Source organism: Lepisma saccharinum, chromosome 4, assembly GCF_977018435.1.
Source record: "Lepisma saccharinum chromosome 4, izLepSacc3.1, whole genome shotgun sequence".
NCBI classification, from domain to species: Eukaryota; Metazoa; Arthropoda; class Insecta; order Zygentoma; family Lepismatidae; genus Lepisma; species Lepisma saccharinum.
Genome location: NC_139232.1, coordinates 27,732,681 through 27,747,317, shown reverse-complemented (window position 1 = coordinate 27,747,317; position 14,637 = coordinate 27,732,681). Strand labels below are relative to the sequence as shown.

Below are 14,637 nucleotides of genomic sequence, written 5' to 3'. Positions count from 1 at the left end.
TGCAAAAGATACTACATGCTACAGGCCCATTTCTCTCCTCTCCACACTTGCTATTGTCTGTGAAAAAATTCTAAAAAGTAGACTTCTGAAATTCACATCCCCTTACGTTAACCCAGCACAACACGACTTTCTTCCAAATTCTTCATGCCTTACTAATCTGTCTGTCTTCTATGCAATCCTATGCCATAAACACAATTACTAATTGTAATCAGTTGGATGTTGTGTACTTTGATCTGTCCAACGCTTTTGATTTAGTGGATCACCATTATTTACTGCATAAATTAACTGACAGATTTAATATAACTGGAAACACGTTAAAAATATTCAAAGCCTATCTAAGTAATAGACAACAACGTGTTATACTTCCTGGAACTCATTCTAACTGGCTTCCTGTTATATCTGGTGTGCCGCAAGGAAGCACTCTTGGCCCTCTGTTATTTGTATTATATATGGATGATCTCACAGACCTCTTTAATTCTCCCATCTCAAGCACAATTCTAATGTTCGCCGATGATTGCAAGATTATGAGAGAAATAAAACAGCCATCAGACATGCGACTTCTCCAAAATGACATAAACAAATTTTCTGAATGGTGTAAGCGATGGAAACTATCCATAAACTCTTCGAAATGCTCTTACATAACAATTTCATTGAAGCAAAACATTCTTGAAGGTAATTATACACTCACCGACATCCCTTTAGCAAAAGAAGCACAACACCGAGATCTAGGTATCCTCATAGAGTCTAAACTAACTTTCGATAATCACATATCAACCATCACAAAAAAGGCAATGCGTATGCTAGGCTTACTTTACAGATTCACCGAAATCCAGAACCCTAAAGCACTTTCCATTTACTTCAAAACTTTTGTGTCCCCCATTCTAGAATACTGTTCACCCATCTGGAACATGGATGCACCTTCTCATACCTCCAAGATCGAGCGTGTTCTCAGCTTTTTCCTCTCCATCGTTCGATATAGAGTGCTGGCCCTGAAACACCTACCTAAGAAAGATCTGCCTGTAAACTTAAACATAAATACTTCAGAATCACGTAGATATGTTGCAGATATGAAATTACTATACAAGATCATAAATGGAAACCTAAGATGTAGCATCCCACTCCACGAACTCTCCTTCAGAGTGCCCAGACATAAAACACAGAGCAAGGAGACTTTCCACACTGCAACTCCCAGACTATTATTCATGCGACGTTCAATATTCCATAGGCTACCGAACCAATTCAATATCATCTCATACCAAGTAGATATTTTCAGTTCATATTCGTCTTTTATCACCAACTTAGAAAAAAAATGTACGTAAGTTATACCTTGGTACTGTCTTGGCTTGTTTATGTTTATATTTATGTTTATATTTTGTTTATTTTATTTTATCTTGTTTCATGTGTTCTTTTTAACACTAGGCTACTGTTTTTACTGTTGTGTCTTTCCGGTTTAAAATGGCTTCTGCTATACTGGAAATTGCAATAAATAAATAAATAAATAAACTGATAGCCATACCGATGCCAGTACTCTTTAGAATTCCCACCAATACCAATATCAATGTTTGGAAATTGTACTAATTAAAAGTTCTTCAAAATGTTGATTAGTCTTAGTTCATGGGTATTCCATTCTAATTGTATGCATCTTGTATCACAAGTTTTGCTTTAAAATGTACGAGAATTACATCAGAATATTAAAATGCACATTATGTAACCACAAACTTCAGGTTTTCATACAGAACTGATACAAAATAAAAATAAATGTTAAAATTGCTTACTTTCCTGGATAATTAGAATCTGCAAAATTATCATGTTGCATTTTTGCAGATCCCATGTAAGACCAAAATGCCGGAAAAGTATCAGCCAGTATTGGTAGATAAACACCAACCTACACTTTCTGATACAGATACCAATCAGTATTAGCTTAGCCCATGAAATAAACCCATAAATTTTATACATGGGTAGATTAAAGGGAAGGAATGGAGAAATTCATTAACAAAAATAACCTCTTTTGACATCAATAAGGTGATTCATCACACCTTCATAAGATTTAAACTACTACTAGATCGTCAATTAACATAGGAGTAAATAGTGATAGCCTTTGCCTCCCTTTGATGTCTAAAAGTAAGGGATCACCCACACCTCTCCAGGAAACACTGCCTAAAATTAGGAATATATCATGAATGAATATCACAGGTAACAGCTTTAGTAAAAATGTCAATAATCCGCCACTGATTTTGTAAAGCTAAATGCATATTTTCTATAATTGTATTTTTTTAATATGCTGAAAATAAGTTCTCACTTATCCATGGAACTGATTTTTATTATGCTTTTTTAATTTCAGTGAATGAGTACTTCTTTTCATAATATTATTTGCTACCTAATCTGTCATTCCACAAAACGTGAATAAATTTATTTTATTTTATCATGATGCACAATAGTTTAATTTAATAGAATATTTTTAATTTCCTACTGTCTAATTAAAAATAACAGTTTTCATGTATCACCTGACATACAATTAAAACATATATAAAGGTAAAGTGTTCCCCTGTGCATAGCACCATGCCATGAAGGCATATAGGGGGTGTGGGGGTAACGCCCCACACTTTCTTGATCCGGTCGTGAGTAGGGGTGATGTGATCAGCATCACGCCCCTGACCGCCTTTACCCCCCAGGGTTTCCCCCAGGTACCCATGTTATTCGACGCTGGGTAGGCGCCGGGGCCGCTTCCACCGTTAGAAAAGTTCCCGGATTTGAACCGGCCGGGGATCGAACCCGGGACCTTGAGCATGGTAGTCAGACGCGTTACCGACTGAGCCACCGCGGCCACTAATATATATATTAAAACATATATATTTTCAATAATGAAAGTGTGAGGCAAGAAGATAATGTTTAAGAATATATTCCTGAAATACTTATTATTTAGAAGACTTGCTTAGAGAATTTGATCGATTTTTTTTATTTATCTTCGCATTTCTGCCACTTTTGGCTAATCGCAACAACGAGGATGAGTGATCATATGATGAAATTGATGAAGGAACACCCACAAAGAACACACTTTGCTCAGGAAAAGATTCGAACCCAAGGCCGCTGGGCCATCATTGTGCACTATGCTAACCACAGAGGTCAGCGCTTAGAGAATTTCTTGTCTTGAAAAAAAAAATATATATATATAATGATTATTATTAAGTAAACTTAGATGCAAAATTAAAAATACATATTTTTTTATATGAGCATTCATAATAATTCACACACATTTTATATTGCTTTCACTCTACTTTTTCAGTACCTCCAACTTAGGTTCAATCACACCATACGCTTAATAGGATCCCTGCTGTTCACACTGCAAATGGTGAGTATTAACTTAGATAATAGTAGTTTGTGATATTTTATATATATATATTTTATAGCCCAAGTATATAAAAAGCTGAAAGCAAACTAAGTAGTACAATTACAGTTCTGGTTACATAAAGGCCATTGAGATAAGAGCACTATGGAGTAAGAAGGTAAGTTTTAATGCTTGAAAGAATATATGATGTTAAAAATCTGGCAGGGTATATGGAATTTTTAATACTTAAGTTTCAGTGAATTAAACTTTTCATTTATTTTTAGGTACTCTATATGGCTGTAGTGGTATATGCTCCAGCGCTAGCGTTAAGTCAAGGTAAGTCCCATTGATTTAAACTTATCTTTTATTTCTGGTATTTATCTATGACATGCCTAATTCTATGATACCATCTGACACATATCTAGTGCGGTTGGTGGCCAATATGCTCGCGAAAAGTCTAAAAATAAAACACATTCAACTATTTGATCATGTTTTCGATCAAGCCTTGTATGTGCCAGAACTCAACGGTAGCATCAAAAATAGTGTCAGACTAAACACATGAAATAATAATAGTTCAATTTTTGACAATCTTTATATGTACAGAGTGTTTCAAAAGTCTGACACCATAGGACAACTGCATTATTAGTGCAGATGGCGAAAAATGGAAAGAGAGGAAAGTTGTTGGAAATATGAGGTTTTCAATGTAATGTGCTTGAATTTTTAATGTAGCATGCATGCACTGTTGAGGCTGTTCGCTGGTACGAGCTTCACTGAGAACTGACATTGCCTTGTAGCCACCCCCTTGGGCATGCCACTGATTGCTACCCCAAGTGTTGACGTCACCGCACGTCACTGTGAATCAGGAAAGACATCTGGTACAGTTCATCAAAAGGAAGAAAGCAGTGGAGTGGACCAAAACCAGCAGAAAAAAAATAAAAATGGAATGATTTGTGTGTTACAAGTTGCTATCTTCTGTCATCATGCTACTTCTCCTCCAGATGCCTCTGGCACACAGCCAAAGGGGCAGTGGCATGCATGGAGTGCGTCGATATCCATATCCAATCTTTAGTTTCATTTTTGGAGATACTCTGGACAACTGAGGACCTTAACCTCTGCTCGTTATGCTGTCTTACCTTGTCCCCACACCTTGCTTCTTTGAACTACCTTCGAGGTGTCCTCCACTGTCACTCTCCGGTGTTCTGACCCCACAAATCTATATATAGAGGATGCTAGTATATTTGTTAGCTCCAAAAATCCTGAAGCATTACAATTACAAATGGATAGTATATATCATATATCAGTGCTTCCCGAAGTGTGCACCATAGCACCCTGGGGCACCAGGACTAGCTTACACGGGCGCTACGAAATGCTCCAATATTTTCACTGGAATGACAGTGATTGTTTTGAATATGATTGTTCTAATATGTGCTTATTTAGTACTTTTTACATATAAGAAAAATATGTGTGTTGTCTAAATTAAGACAAGCAACCTAACCACACTAACTGAGCATTATAAGTGTTAGATACACCTACATTCTGACTTGGGCACTGTGGAAATAACTTGAAACACTAAGGGCTTCATAAAACGAAGAAGTTTGGAACCCCTGGTATAGAAAAGAAACTGAAACAATGGCTACAGGAAAACAAACTGACATTAAGCACAATCAAATCAACATTCATGCATTTAAAACACTCTCAAAAGACAGACCACAACTTTTAAGTGAAACTTAATAACTTTAATATAACAGAAGTTCAAGCAGCACAAAATTTATAGGAGTATGGATAAATTCAGAACTAACATGGAATAATCACATCTAAATTATTCCAAATAAATTGAGTCAAATGTGCAACATGATCAGCGCTGTAAGAAATATTATAAATAAGAAAACAGTACTCATGCTACATCCTGCTTATGTAGAATCAATACTTATATGGGAATACTCACCAAAGACAAAAATGACATTTTTAAAATTTAAAAAAACATAATAAGAATCATTGAATTTGTGCTTAGCTTCACATACTATAAACCATTATTTGGTTCACTAAGAATCCTGACAATCCCCTACATATTCATTAGAGAAAAACTCAATTTCATTCACTTAAACCAATCAAATTTTGCTAAAAGCCATAAGTACACAGATATCAAACAAGAAGTTCTCAATGTTTTCATCTGGAGACACACAAAACAAACTGCTCAAGAAACAGTATTTATCATAAAGGAATTGTAATGCACACCATATTACCTCAAAATTACAAATCAATGAATGTCATCGATTTTAAGAAAAACTTAAACTGTTATTAAAACATTATATTTATTCTGTAGCTGAATATCTTGATGCACATCTGTAAGGATATTCACTCATTTTATTTCAATCCATCCTTGAATATCCATCTATGTGTATATGTGCATTCATTCATTCATTCCTTTATTTTGAACCTAACAGCTTTTATGCCGTTTTTTGTTACAATACACATATAAAATGTACATAATTGTTTTACATTAAAATTATCAGTTTCCCCCCTATTTTACAGATGTTAGATTAAAAGAAAACACTTTGCCTTTTATACTTCCTTAAATATGATAACAAACTATAACCAATCCGCACATCTGGATTAACAATCAAACTTAACAAATTTGTTGGAAACTGAATATTTAGATTATATAAAGTTTTATAAAAGATATTTCTCTTGTTATTATAACTATCTACTAAAAAGTAATTGCACACCTATGATGGTGGTTAATTTAGTATCTAATTTGAATCATTTAGTATCTAATTTGATTTGTGTGGCCTTCATGTTGTTCCATGAGCAAGAGAACTACTTGTGAAAGAGATGGTGCATAGTGCAGAGCTATCAGACTTTGATAAGGGCCGAAATAATAGGTCTGTTTTATGTTGTGGATATTACACTCCACATCCAACACCTGATTCACTTTTAGATCCATCTGTGTATATAAAATAATAACTTTCCCCTTGAGCAAAATATTCCAATATGTGCAAATAACGAGGGAAATTAATATTATCCAGAGGATGTTGAGGATAATCTAATGAAAAAACAGGTCGTGAACGCATCTGCAAAACATCCTGGTATTCTTGAGAAAACGTGTTGTATATTTGTATCCAAACAGTATTGTTTCTTTTTGTTATATTTCCTGTTTCATGTAAGTGTAACATATTTTATAGAAACATTGTTGAAAGGATGTTCACAATATGTGCATATCATTTTATTTGAATCCATATATGTATCCAGGAAATATAGCATCAAAATCACTATGTAAAAATATATTGTAGAAAAATATATTTTCCTTGTAAGAATTTAGTATTGGTACAATTTTAGTAACAAGAAAATGATACTGTATTGCTTAATAAAATGTTAAAATTCATGTAACATTGATAAAACCATGAGCCAGCCCCTGTGGCAAAATGGTTAGCACATCATGTTGCCACGCTAGGGGTCCTGACTTCGTATCCCGGCCTGGGCATTGATGATTGTGAGTGTTCATTCATTAATTTCATCATATAATCCCTCATCTGCATTTTCACAAATTATCCAAAAGTGGCACAAATAGCGAAGTAAAATAAAGGAAATTAATCAATCAATAAAAACCATGGATTACTGTAATCCATAAAGGTGAATAAATAAATCAAATCAAATCACCTTATCATATACGGGGTGTTTCCATGACCATGTTACAGACTTTCAGGGATGAAGGAGGCGGCATAAGCACCAACATGAGATAACAAACCCCTGTCCGGAAAAACCTCATTCAGAAGTTATAAGCCAAAACCATTGAGACAAGAGGGATATGCAACTTTACAAAAGTATTGTGGACTAGCAAATTTAGTGTGTGTTTGTGCATAAGAGATAAGGAATCCAGGTCAAGAGCAGTGGCACCAACTTATACTACGATGAATCAAAAAGTAAGTTACACCCGACCCGTGTTCCTGTACCAAGAGAGATAAAATATCATGCTTGGTGGCAACACTGTCGGGAATGTTTTCTTCACACACCAGAAGCAGCCGTGCTTCAGCTGGTTTAGTATGCGAGTAGTCACAGTGTGTGTATGACACGTTGTATTGAGGTTGCATCCAACATTGAGGTGCGCTCCATCGTCCGATTTTTGTGGGCACAAAGGCATAATCGGAGTGAAATCCATTGCCAAATTGTCGAGGTGTATGGTGAGAATACGATGTCATGCCCCATGATCACAATATGGTGCCAGATGTTCGAAGAAGGAAGATCGAACATGAACGACGAACCGCATGTCAGGCAGCCTGCAACTGTGAACACTATTGACAACCCGGAGCATGTGAATGCAATCATTGTTGCTAAGCGCCGTGTGAAAATTAATGAGATTGCAGGTGAACTGAACATATCCTATGGTAGTGCGTCTATGCTGATTCGTGATCAGATGCTTTCTCGTAAACTGTGCTCTCGCTGGGTGCCACGCTTGTTAACTGACGGGCACAAAAATCAACGTTTTGATGCTGCACTGTCACTTCTTCGGCATTATTCCATGGATGGTCTGCAGTTTCTGAGCAAAATCATCACAGGAGATAAGTCCTGGGTGCACCAATACACTCCCGAGACAAAGAGGGCATCCATGGAATGGAGACACAAGTATTCGCCACCACCAAGGAGAACCATAACCTGTCCAATGGTTCAAAAGGTCATGCTGACAATCTTCTTCGATTCCAAAGGCATTGTTTACAGTGAGTTTTTGCCCCAAGGAACAACAATCAATGCCGCAACATACTGTGAGACTTTAAAGAAGCTGAGAAAAGCCATACAGCTGGTGTCACACAGGATTTACTGCAGAAATTCAAGTAGAAAGTGTGGTCTCACCTTCCCTATAGCCTCGATTTGGCACCCTGTGACTACCACCTTTTTGGTCCTCTCAAACAGGACCTAGGGGGTCAGCATTTCGTGTCAGATGAGGAAGTGCAGGAAGCAGTCTCAAAGTGGTTCAAAGAAATTGGACGGAATTTTTACACACTTATGATTCAAGTTTATGAGCCCACCCAATTTTTTTTAAAAAATTGATGTTGGTGCCCATGGTTAAGAGTTATGAATCAAAACTGTTGTTAGAAGATTCTACACAATCCCTTCTTGGATGCAACATTAGCGCAGTGGCTGTGACACTATGTCTGTAGGTCCAGTCTGGATTAACCCATCTGAGCATGAAATGGTCTAAAAAAATCAAAGTTTGGGATGCTTATGAAAGTGGAAAACACTTAAATATCTCTGTTCTTATCTTTAATAAGTAAATTATCATCTGCTACCATTACCACACCATACTTACCAAGAAAGATGAATACATATGTAGAAATTGTTCAAAATTATGTTCTCCAGCTTCAATGCAGGTACAACAATTGCTTCTGCTCTAACATCCCTGGAGTCGTTCTGACAATAACACAGGTAACAAGGATTCTTTCCATGAGTTCCTCTTCATTATATACAGGTGTCTTTTACACAACACTTTTTATGTGATCTCACAAATAAAACATTCAATAGGGGTCAGATCAGGTGAATGCACTGACCAAGGAACAGGACCTTTTCTCCCAACTTTGAGGGAATGTCTGATCAAGATATTCACGAACACTAGATACAAAATGGGCTAGGGCCCCATCATGTTGAACCCATATGTGGTGATGAACAATTAGTGGAACGTGTTCCAAGAACTTGGGAGGATGTCTTTCAGACACACACTGTACACTGCTCCAGTTAGTTAAGAAGAAAATGGTATCGTAATTGATTGCTAACTATGCCCATCCACGTGCTTACACACTATTAAGTACCTCGTCTCTAGTGAAACAGGTTTCATCAGTGAAAAGCACATTGGCAAAGAACTGTGGTTTACCACACAGAGCTGCAGTAAACATTCGCAAAGCACGAAATGAGGTCCGAAGTCAGTGGACACAAAGTGCAGACCTTCTGTAAATAATGAGGGTGCAGTTTCTGTTCCTGCAGTACTTTCCACACAGAACTGTGGGCCACACCCATTTCGTATGGTATTATCCGAGGGCTTATTGAAGATTGTTCTGCCACACGATCATGCACTGCTACTTCAAAATCACACATTCTTTTAATTCTGTATCCTTCTAGCTTGAGAAGTTAAGGTTGCAAATGTTCCGTTTCCTGGAAATGTTGGAAATGTCTGGAAAACATGGTGTGTGATTGATGTTTCCACCATGGATACATGGTCTGGTGCAACCTTTCTGCTTCTGGCTTCTCCATCAATGAACACCCTATCTGTCAGTCCCTCAAGAATGTACTTCATTTCACTGTTTTTGTGTTCACTCATCAACAAGTTGCATTTGTAACACTTGTACCTCATCACTACACACCTCAAGACTGACTTCATGCCTTCTCCAGGGCCTTTCATGGAAGTTACTTCTCCTATCCTTTTATGAGCTCCCCATACATGTTTGTGGGGTTTCATACTCTTCTTGTCACAATGGTGTGGGCTTACAACTTCTGAATAAGGTTTTCCATCATCCCTGAAAGTTTGTAACTATTAGGTTAATGAAGAACATTGCAGTTTCTATGCAGATAATTTTATTAGACCATCTTGCTTGGACGAACACAAGTGCTGAACAAAAAATCGAGAGAACTAAACAGTTGAACATTGATAACCATGTCAGCTTCAAACAGACTACAGACTATGTAGTATGTATATCAACGCATGATTCTTATATACACTCTAATGTTTTTTTATATAATACAACCTACACTAACACAGTCATGGAAAATGATGTTGATCACACAACTGCCACAAATAGCAGAGATTGTGAATAAGTGGGCCCATACTTCCATGCTCCCCTTTATGCGTTTACAGCATGTTTCAATGTGTTAGGGGTATATTTACCTTTACCAGAAGTGATAATGTAGAAAATAATGTAAAAGAAACAAGAAAGTATCAGCAGACAATCTGAATTTAAGTAAATCATGGTCTTAGTTGAAACCTCACTGCTGTTGTTGGCGGGAAATATTTAAGATTTGAATAGCTGGTGAGCATTTCTAAGCAAACATGTTTACTACATTTCAGTGCATTAACACTAATAACTAATTATAATTAATTACCTTTACAAGCACTATAAAATTACGCTTTTAGCAATGAAAACTTTTGCTCTTTTATATGCACAGTAGCTGGGAGGTTTAGTAATTATTTATAATCTTCTTACTAACATTAATTTAGTCGATTTTATTTGCACTGTTGTTACACGTTTATCCATTTTGTTTTCAGTGACTGGGATCAACACATACTTAGCAGTGACAACTGTGTTTGCTGTCTGCATATTTTACACATCCCTGGTAAGTTCCACAGGTGTTAGGCTTGAATAACATCATTCATGAAAGCTAGTCCATGCCGTATGCTTTTATTAGACAAGTAAGAAACATTCACTCCAAGGTGAAAGAATATTTTTTTCAGACACAAAAGCACAGAAAAATAAATAAATTTCGTAGCACATTAGGCATATGAACAGTGAACTTAATTTTAGCAAATAATACTTGAGGAAGTGCTTGAAGCTTGAACCAGGAGTGTAGTCAGGATTTATTTTTCAAGTGCTGCCAAATCCCGGATATAGAAAAGTGTGTTTGAAAATTGTTAGATGAAAATAGTGTTGAGACAATGCTTTTAATTTATGTACCTGACAATAAATATCATTGGGGTTACTGTATTCCTAAAATACTACATTTCAATGTAACATTAATACAGTTAAATATTTTAATTGTAGTTTAAATTTGCAGAAAATTATGTCCATTACAATAGCATGTATCTGCTTCATGATTTTACAAAAAAATTAAAACATATGCTTGAGCTGTAACCCCACTCATGCAGTCATCCACAGTAGCCCATTAAAGCATTCTTCACTGAAGGTGATGCTTAAATAACCTTTCACTAGCTGATTACCCAGCATTGCCCGGGTGTTTAATGAATTCTAACTATAGTGTAAAATGTAACTAATTTTATAATAATAATAATAATAATTTATTGTCATTAAGCTTGTACAGCAATAGACAACATCAAGAACAAAATACATGTGAAATATATTATAAAATAATATAAAATTATAACCGTTTTATGTTTAAGTTGCACTAAAATACAATATTTTTAATTTCAAGAAATTCTTGAGTTGAGTACAATGGTGTAGCAACTAACAAGGCATACAGTTTATTTTTAAATACATTCATAGGCATATTTGTCTGCAACGTCCTCACCCTCTTCATCACACAATTACCACACTCTAAGCACTTCAAATTAGGAGGATGGCAAAAGTTTATACCCATATGTGCTAACTTCTTATCAGTCATAGAACATAGACTCAGAATTATCTCAGGGCTTGCTGGGTGTAAAGAAAGGTTATACCAGGTTTATATATATATATATCTGTAATGTTTATTATAATCACAACACAAGGATGTCCGTTAGCACACTTACACACATGTCTTTACCTGTAACCCTTACGTGCATTTACCTGTACCACGAACCTGTATTTACATGCACCACTTTTGGTCTCTAAGAGATAAAGGGGGCAGGGATCATTCAATTCATTCCTCGCAGTGAGGTGCCAGGGGGAGTATGGGGACCTAATTTTATTTAGGGCCTTGGTCGCCGCTGACGTCACGGGTTGCCCTGTAAGAGAGAGTAGGTTGTGCATAGTACCCCCAACCACAGCCGGGAATTGGCCGAAACCAATTGGTACCCTCGAACAGTGGGCGCTGGGTAAAAGGATCAAAGGATGCCGTGACACCCTGCGTTAGCGGTGAATTGGCGAGCCAACCAGTGTCTCCTATGCAGGGACGGCAGGTTAGGAAGGAAAGGTCCTGGTACTCCCAGACAAGCTGGGCACGTAGAACCTGAGCACCTATCAGCCGAAGCGATCGTACCAGGTAGGTAGGTTGCTGCTAGGCTTTTCTTCTTCTTTCTTCTTCCTCCTTCCTTCTGGGATGGCTTCTAGTCTTCAGGCTGGGAGGCTGATTAACCCTGGATGTTTGCCCGTTGACATCAGGGAGCCAACTGAGCTCCGGGCCTCGCTGCACTGGGTTTATACTTGCGGCGGCGCATGGGCGATGAAAATTCTAACTAAAAGTACACATTGCCAACTCATTTTTTTACATATTGCAAACTCCGTACTGAGAATTATCAAGGTTTTGATAATGATAAATCACTAGTGGGAAAATCACTAGATGCACGTGTCATAATAAACTAAAACTGTGTGCATTCAGACAATACAATTAATAATGAGTCACGCAGGACTCTGCAATACTAAACAAAGAGTTGAATAGTGTAAATGACAATAATTGATAATGTTTACAGAATACAGTGACCACGCAGGGTCTAATAATAATTGAAGCTAATAAACTTGGAGGTGGATCCGTTAATGTTTACAGAATACATTTAAACTAAAAGCATACACCTCGCAGGGACATTCTACTTAACTCTTTCATCTAATATTAAAAAGAATATAGCGACCACGCAGGGTTTAATAATAAGTGAATGGCGACCACGCAGAATTGTTACATGTCACATCAAGAGGTAGCTTATTAAATAGTCTTAATCCTAGAGCTTCATAACTATTCAGGGATTTTGAGAGTCTATGATAGGGTATATTTATACGCCTGCTGTTTCTTGTTGTATAGGAATGTACATCTTGTCTACTTTGTAGATGTCGCAAATTTTTCTTTACATTCAACAGCACAGTGTAAATATATAGATTTATCACAGTCATAAATTTTATCTTAATGAACAGTGGCTTACAATGAACTAATTTGTGTGAGTTGGTAGTTATTCTCACGGCTTTTTTCTGCAGTATTAAAATTTCTTGTACATAACTGCAGTTCCCCCAAAGTAAAATTCCATATGAAATAATGCTTTGAAAGAAAGCGTAGTAAGCAGATCTTACGTAATCTTCAGGTACATGACTGTTTAGATTCCTCAACAAATATATATAACCCTGGAGAGCTTGGCAGTTATGTATTTAATATGTGCCTCCCATGATAATTTAATATCAATAACAATACCTAGAAATTTCACATTGTCTGAGCTATTATCGATCGGGATGTCTCTAAGACTGAAAAACATATGTTGAGTTTTACTTTCATTCAGCAAAAGACCATTAGCTCTGAACCATAAAGAAGATTGATATAGGGTATTATCAGTTATGGCTTTAAAAGTGTTAAAGTCAGAGCTGGCATTAAAGAAGGTAGTATCATCTGTGTGAGCAGTGAAGCAAAATGGTAAATCATTCATCATGAGAGCAAACAATAAAGGTCCAAGAACCAAACCTTGAGGTACACCTCATTTGACCTCAGCTACATTTGACCTCTCCATTCCTATTCAGACAATTTGTTTATGGTTCTGAAGGTATGAATGAAATAGTTTAAGATCTGTACCACCAATGCCATAGTATGTCATCTTTTTTAAAAGTGTAGTGTGTTCTACAAAATCAAAAGCCCTGCTCAGGTTACAGAAAGAGGCCTGAGCAAAGTCCTTAGTTTCAAAAGCCTTAAATACATTTTTGACTAGAGAGTCCATGGCATCAATTGTTGACTTACCCTTCCTGAAACCAAACTGTGATTTGCAAATTAAGTTATTATGGTCCAAGTAATTGCATAATTGAGAATGCATAATTGATTCTAAGACTTTTGAATACACTGGAGTCGGTGAGATGGGACGGTAGCTGGCTAAACAATTTTTCTCACCTTTTTTATAAATTGGTACAACCCTTGATAATTTCAATACATTTGGAAAAGTTCCTTCCCTAAGACATATATTTATACCAAAGGTCAGTGGAAGAATTATACAATCTATGATATTTTTCACAAAATTACTGGATAAATCATAGATATCTACACTATCTGATGGTTTCAGCTTTATCACAACATCTATAATTATCTCTGGAGTTATTTCAGAAAAAAAACAAATTTTATTTCAGAATTTCTTACGCTATACTGTTCAAGTAAGTCGGAAACTGTTTCAGAGTGTCGTACAATGTTGTTACAAATTTCCGCAACAGAATTAATACAAAAATTATTAAAGTCATTAGGGGAGATTTCTATAACATCTTTTTTGCTATATTTGGCAATCGAATTAATTAAGTTCCAGGCAGTCTTGCGTTTATTCCTGGATGCTTCAATATTAGTTAGATTATAGAATTTCTTTGATTCATTTATAGCCCATTTGTATCCCTTTCTTGCCCTCAGGTAGATTGATTTAGCCAGATCTGTCTTATCCCTCTTAAATAAATCTAAGTATAATAAAACCCTACATTTCATACCAGCTAACTTAGGAGTGTACCAATCAGCAT

At 36.4% G+C, this 14,637-nt stretch overlaps 1 protein-coding gene across 4 annotated transcripts in view; it reads left to right on the top strand.

Annotated features, from left to right (window-relative positions):
- LOC145987119 (sodium-coupled monocarboxylate transporter 1-like) overlaps positions 1-14,637 on the top strand; it is a 138,010-nt gene that overhangs the window by 69,227 nt on the left and 54,146 nt on the right. For all 4 annotated transcript variants that reach the window (XM_083121604.1, XM_083121605.1, XM_083121607.1 and 1 more), the window contains 3 exons: positions 3,284-3,349; positions 3,610-3,661; positions 10,572-10,639. In XM_083121604.1, the coding sequence (XP_082977730.1) occupies positions 3,284-3,349; positions 3,610-3,661; positions 10,572-10,639 (186 nt within the window). The remainder of the gene's footprint in view (positions 1-3,283; positions 3,350-3,609; positions 3,662-10,571; positions 10,640-14,637) is intronic.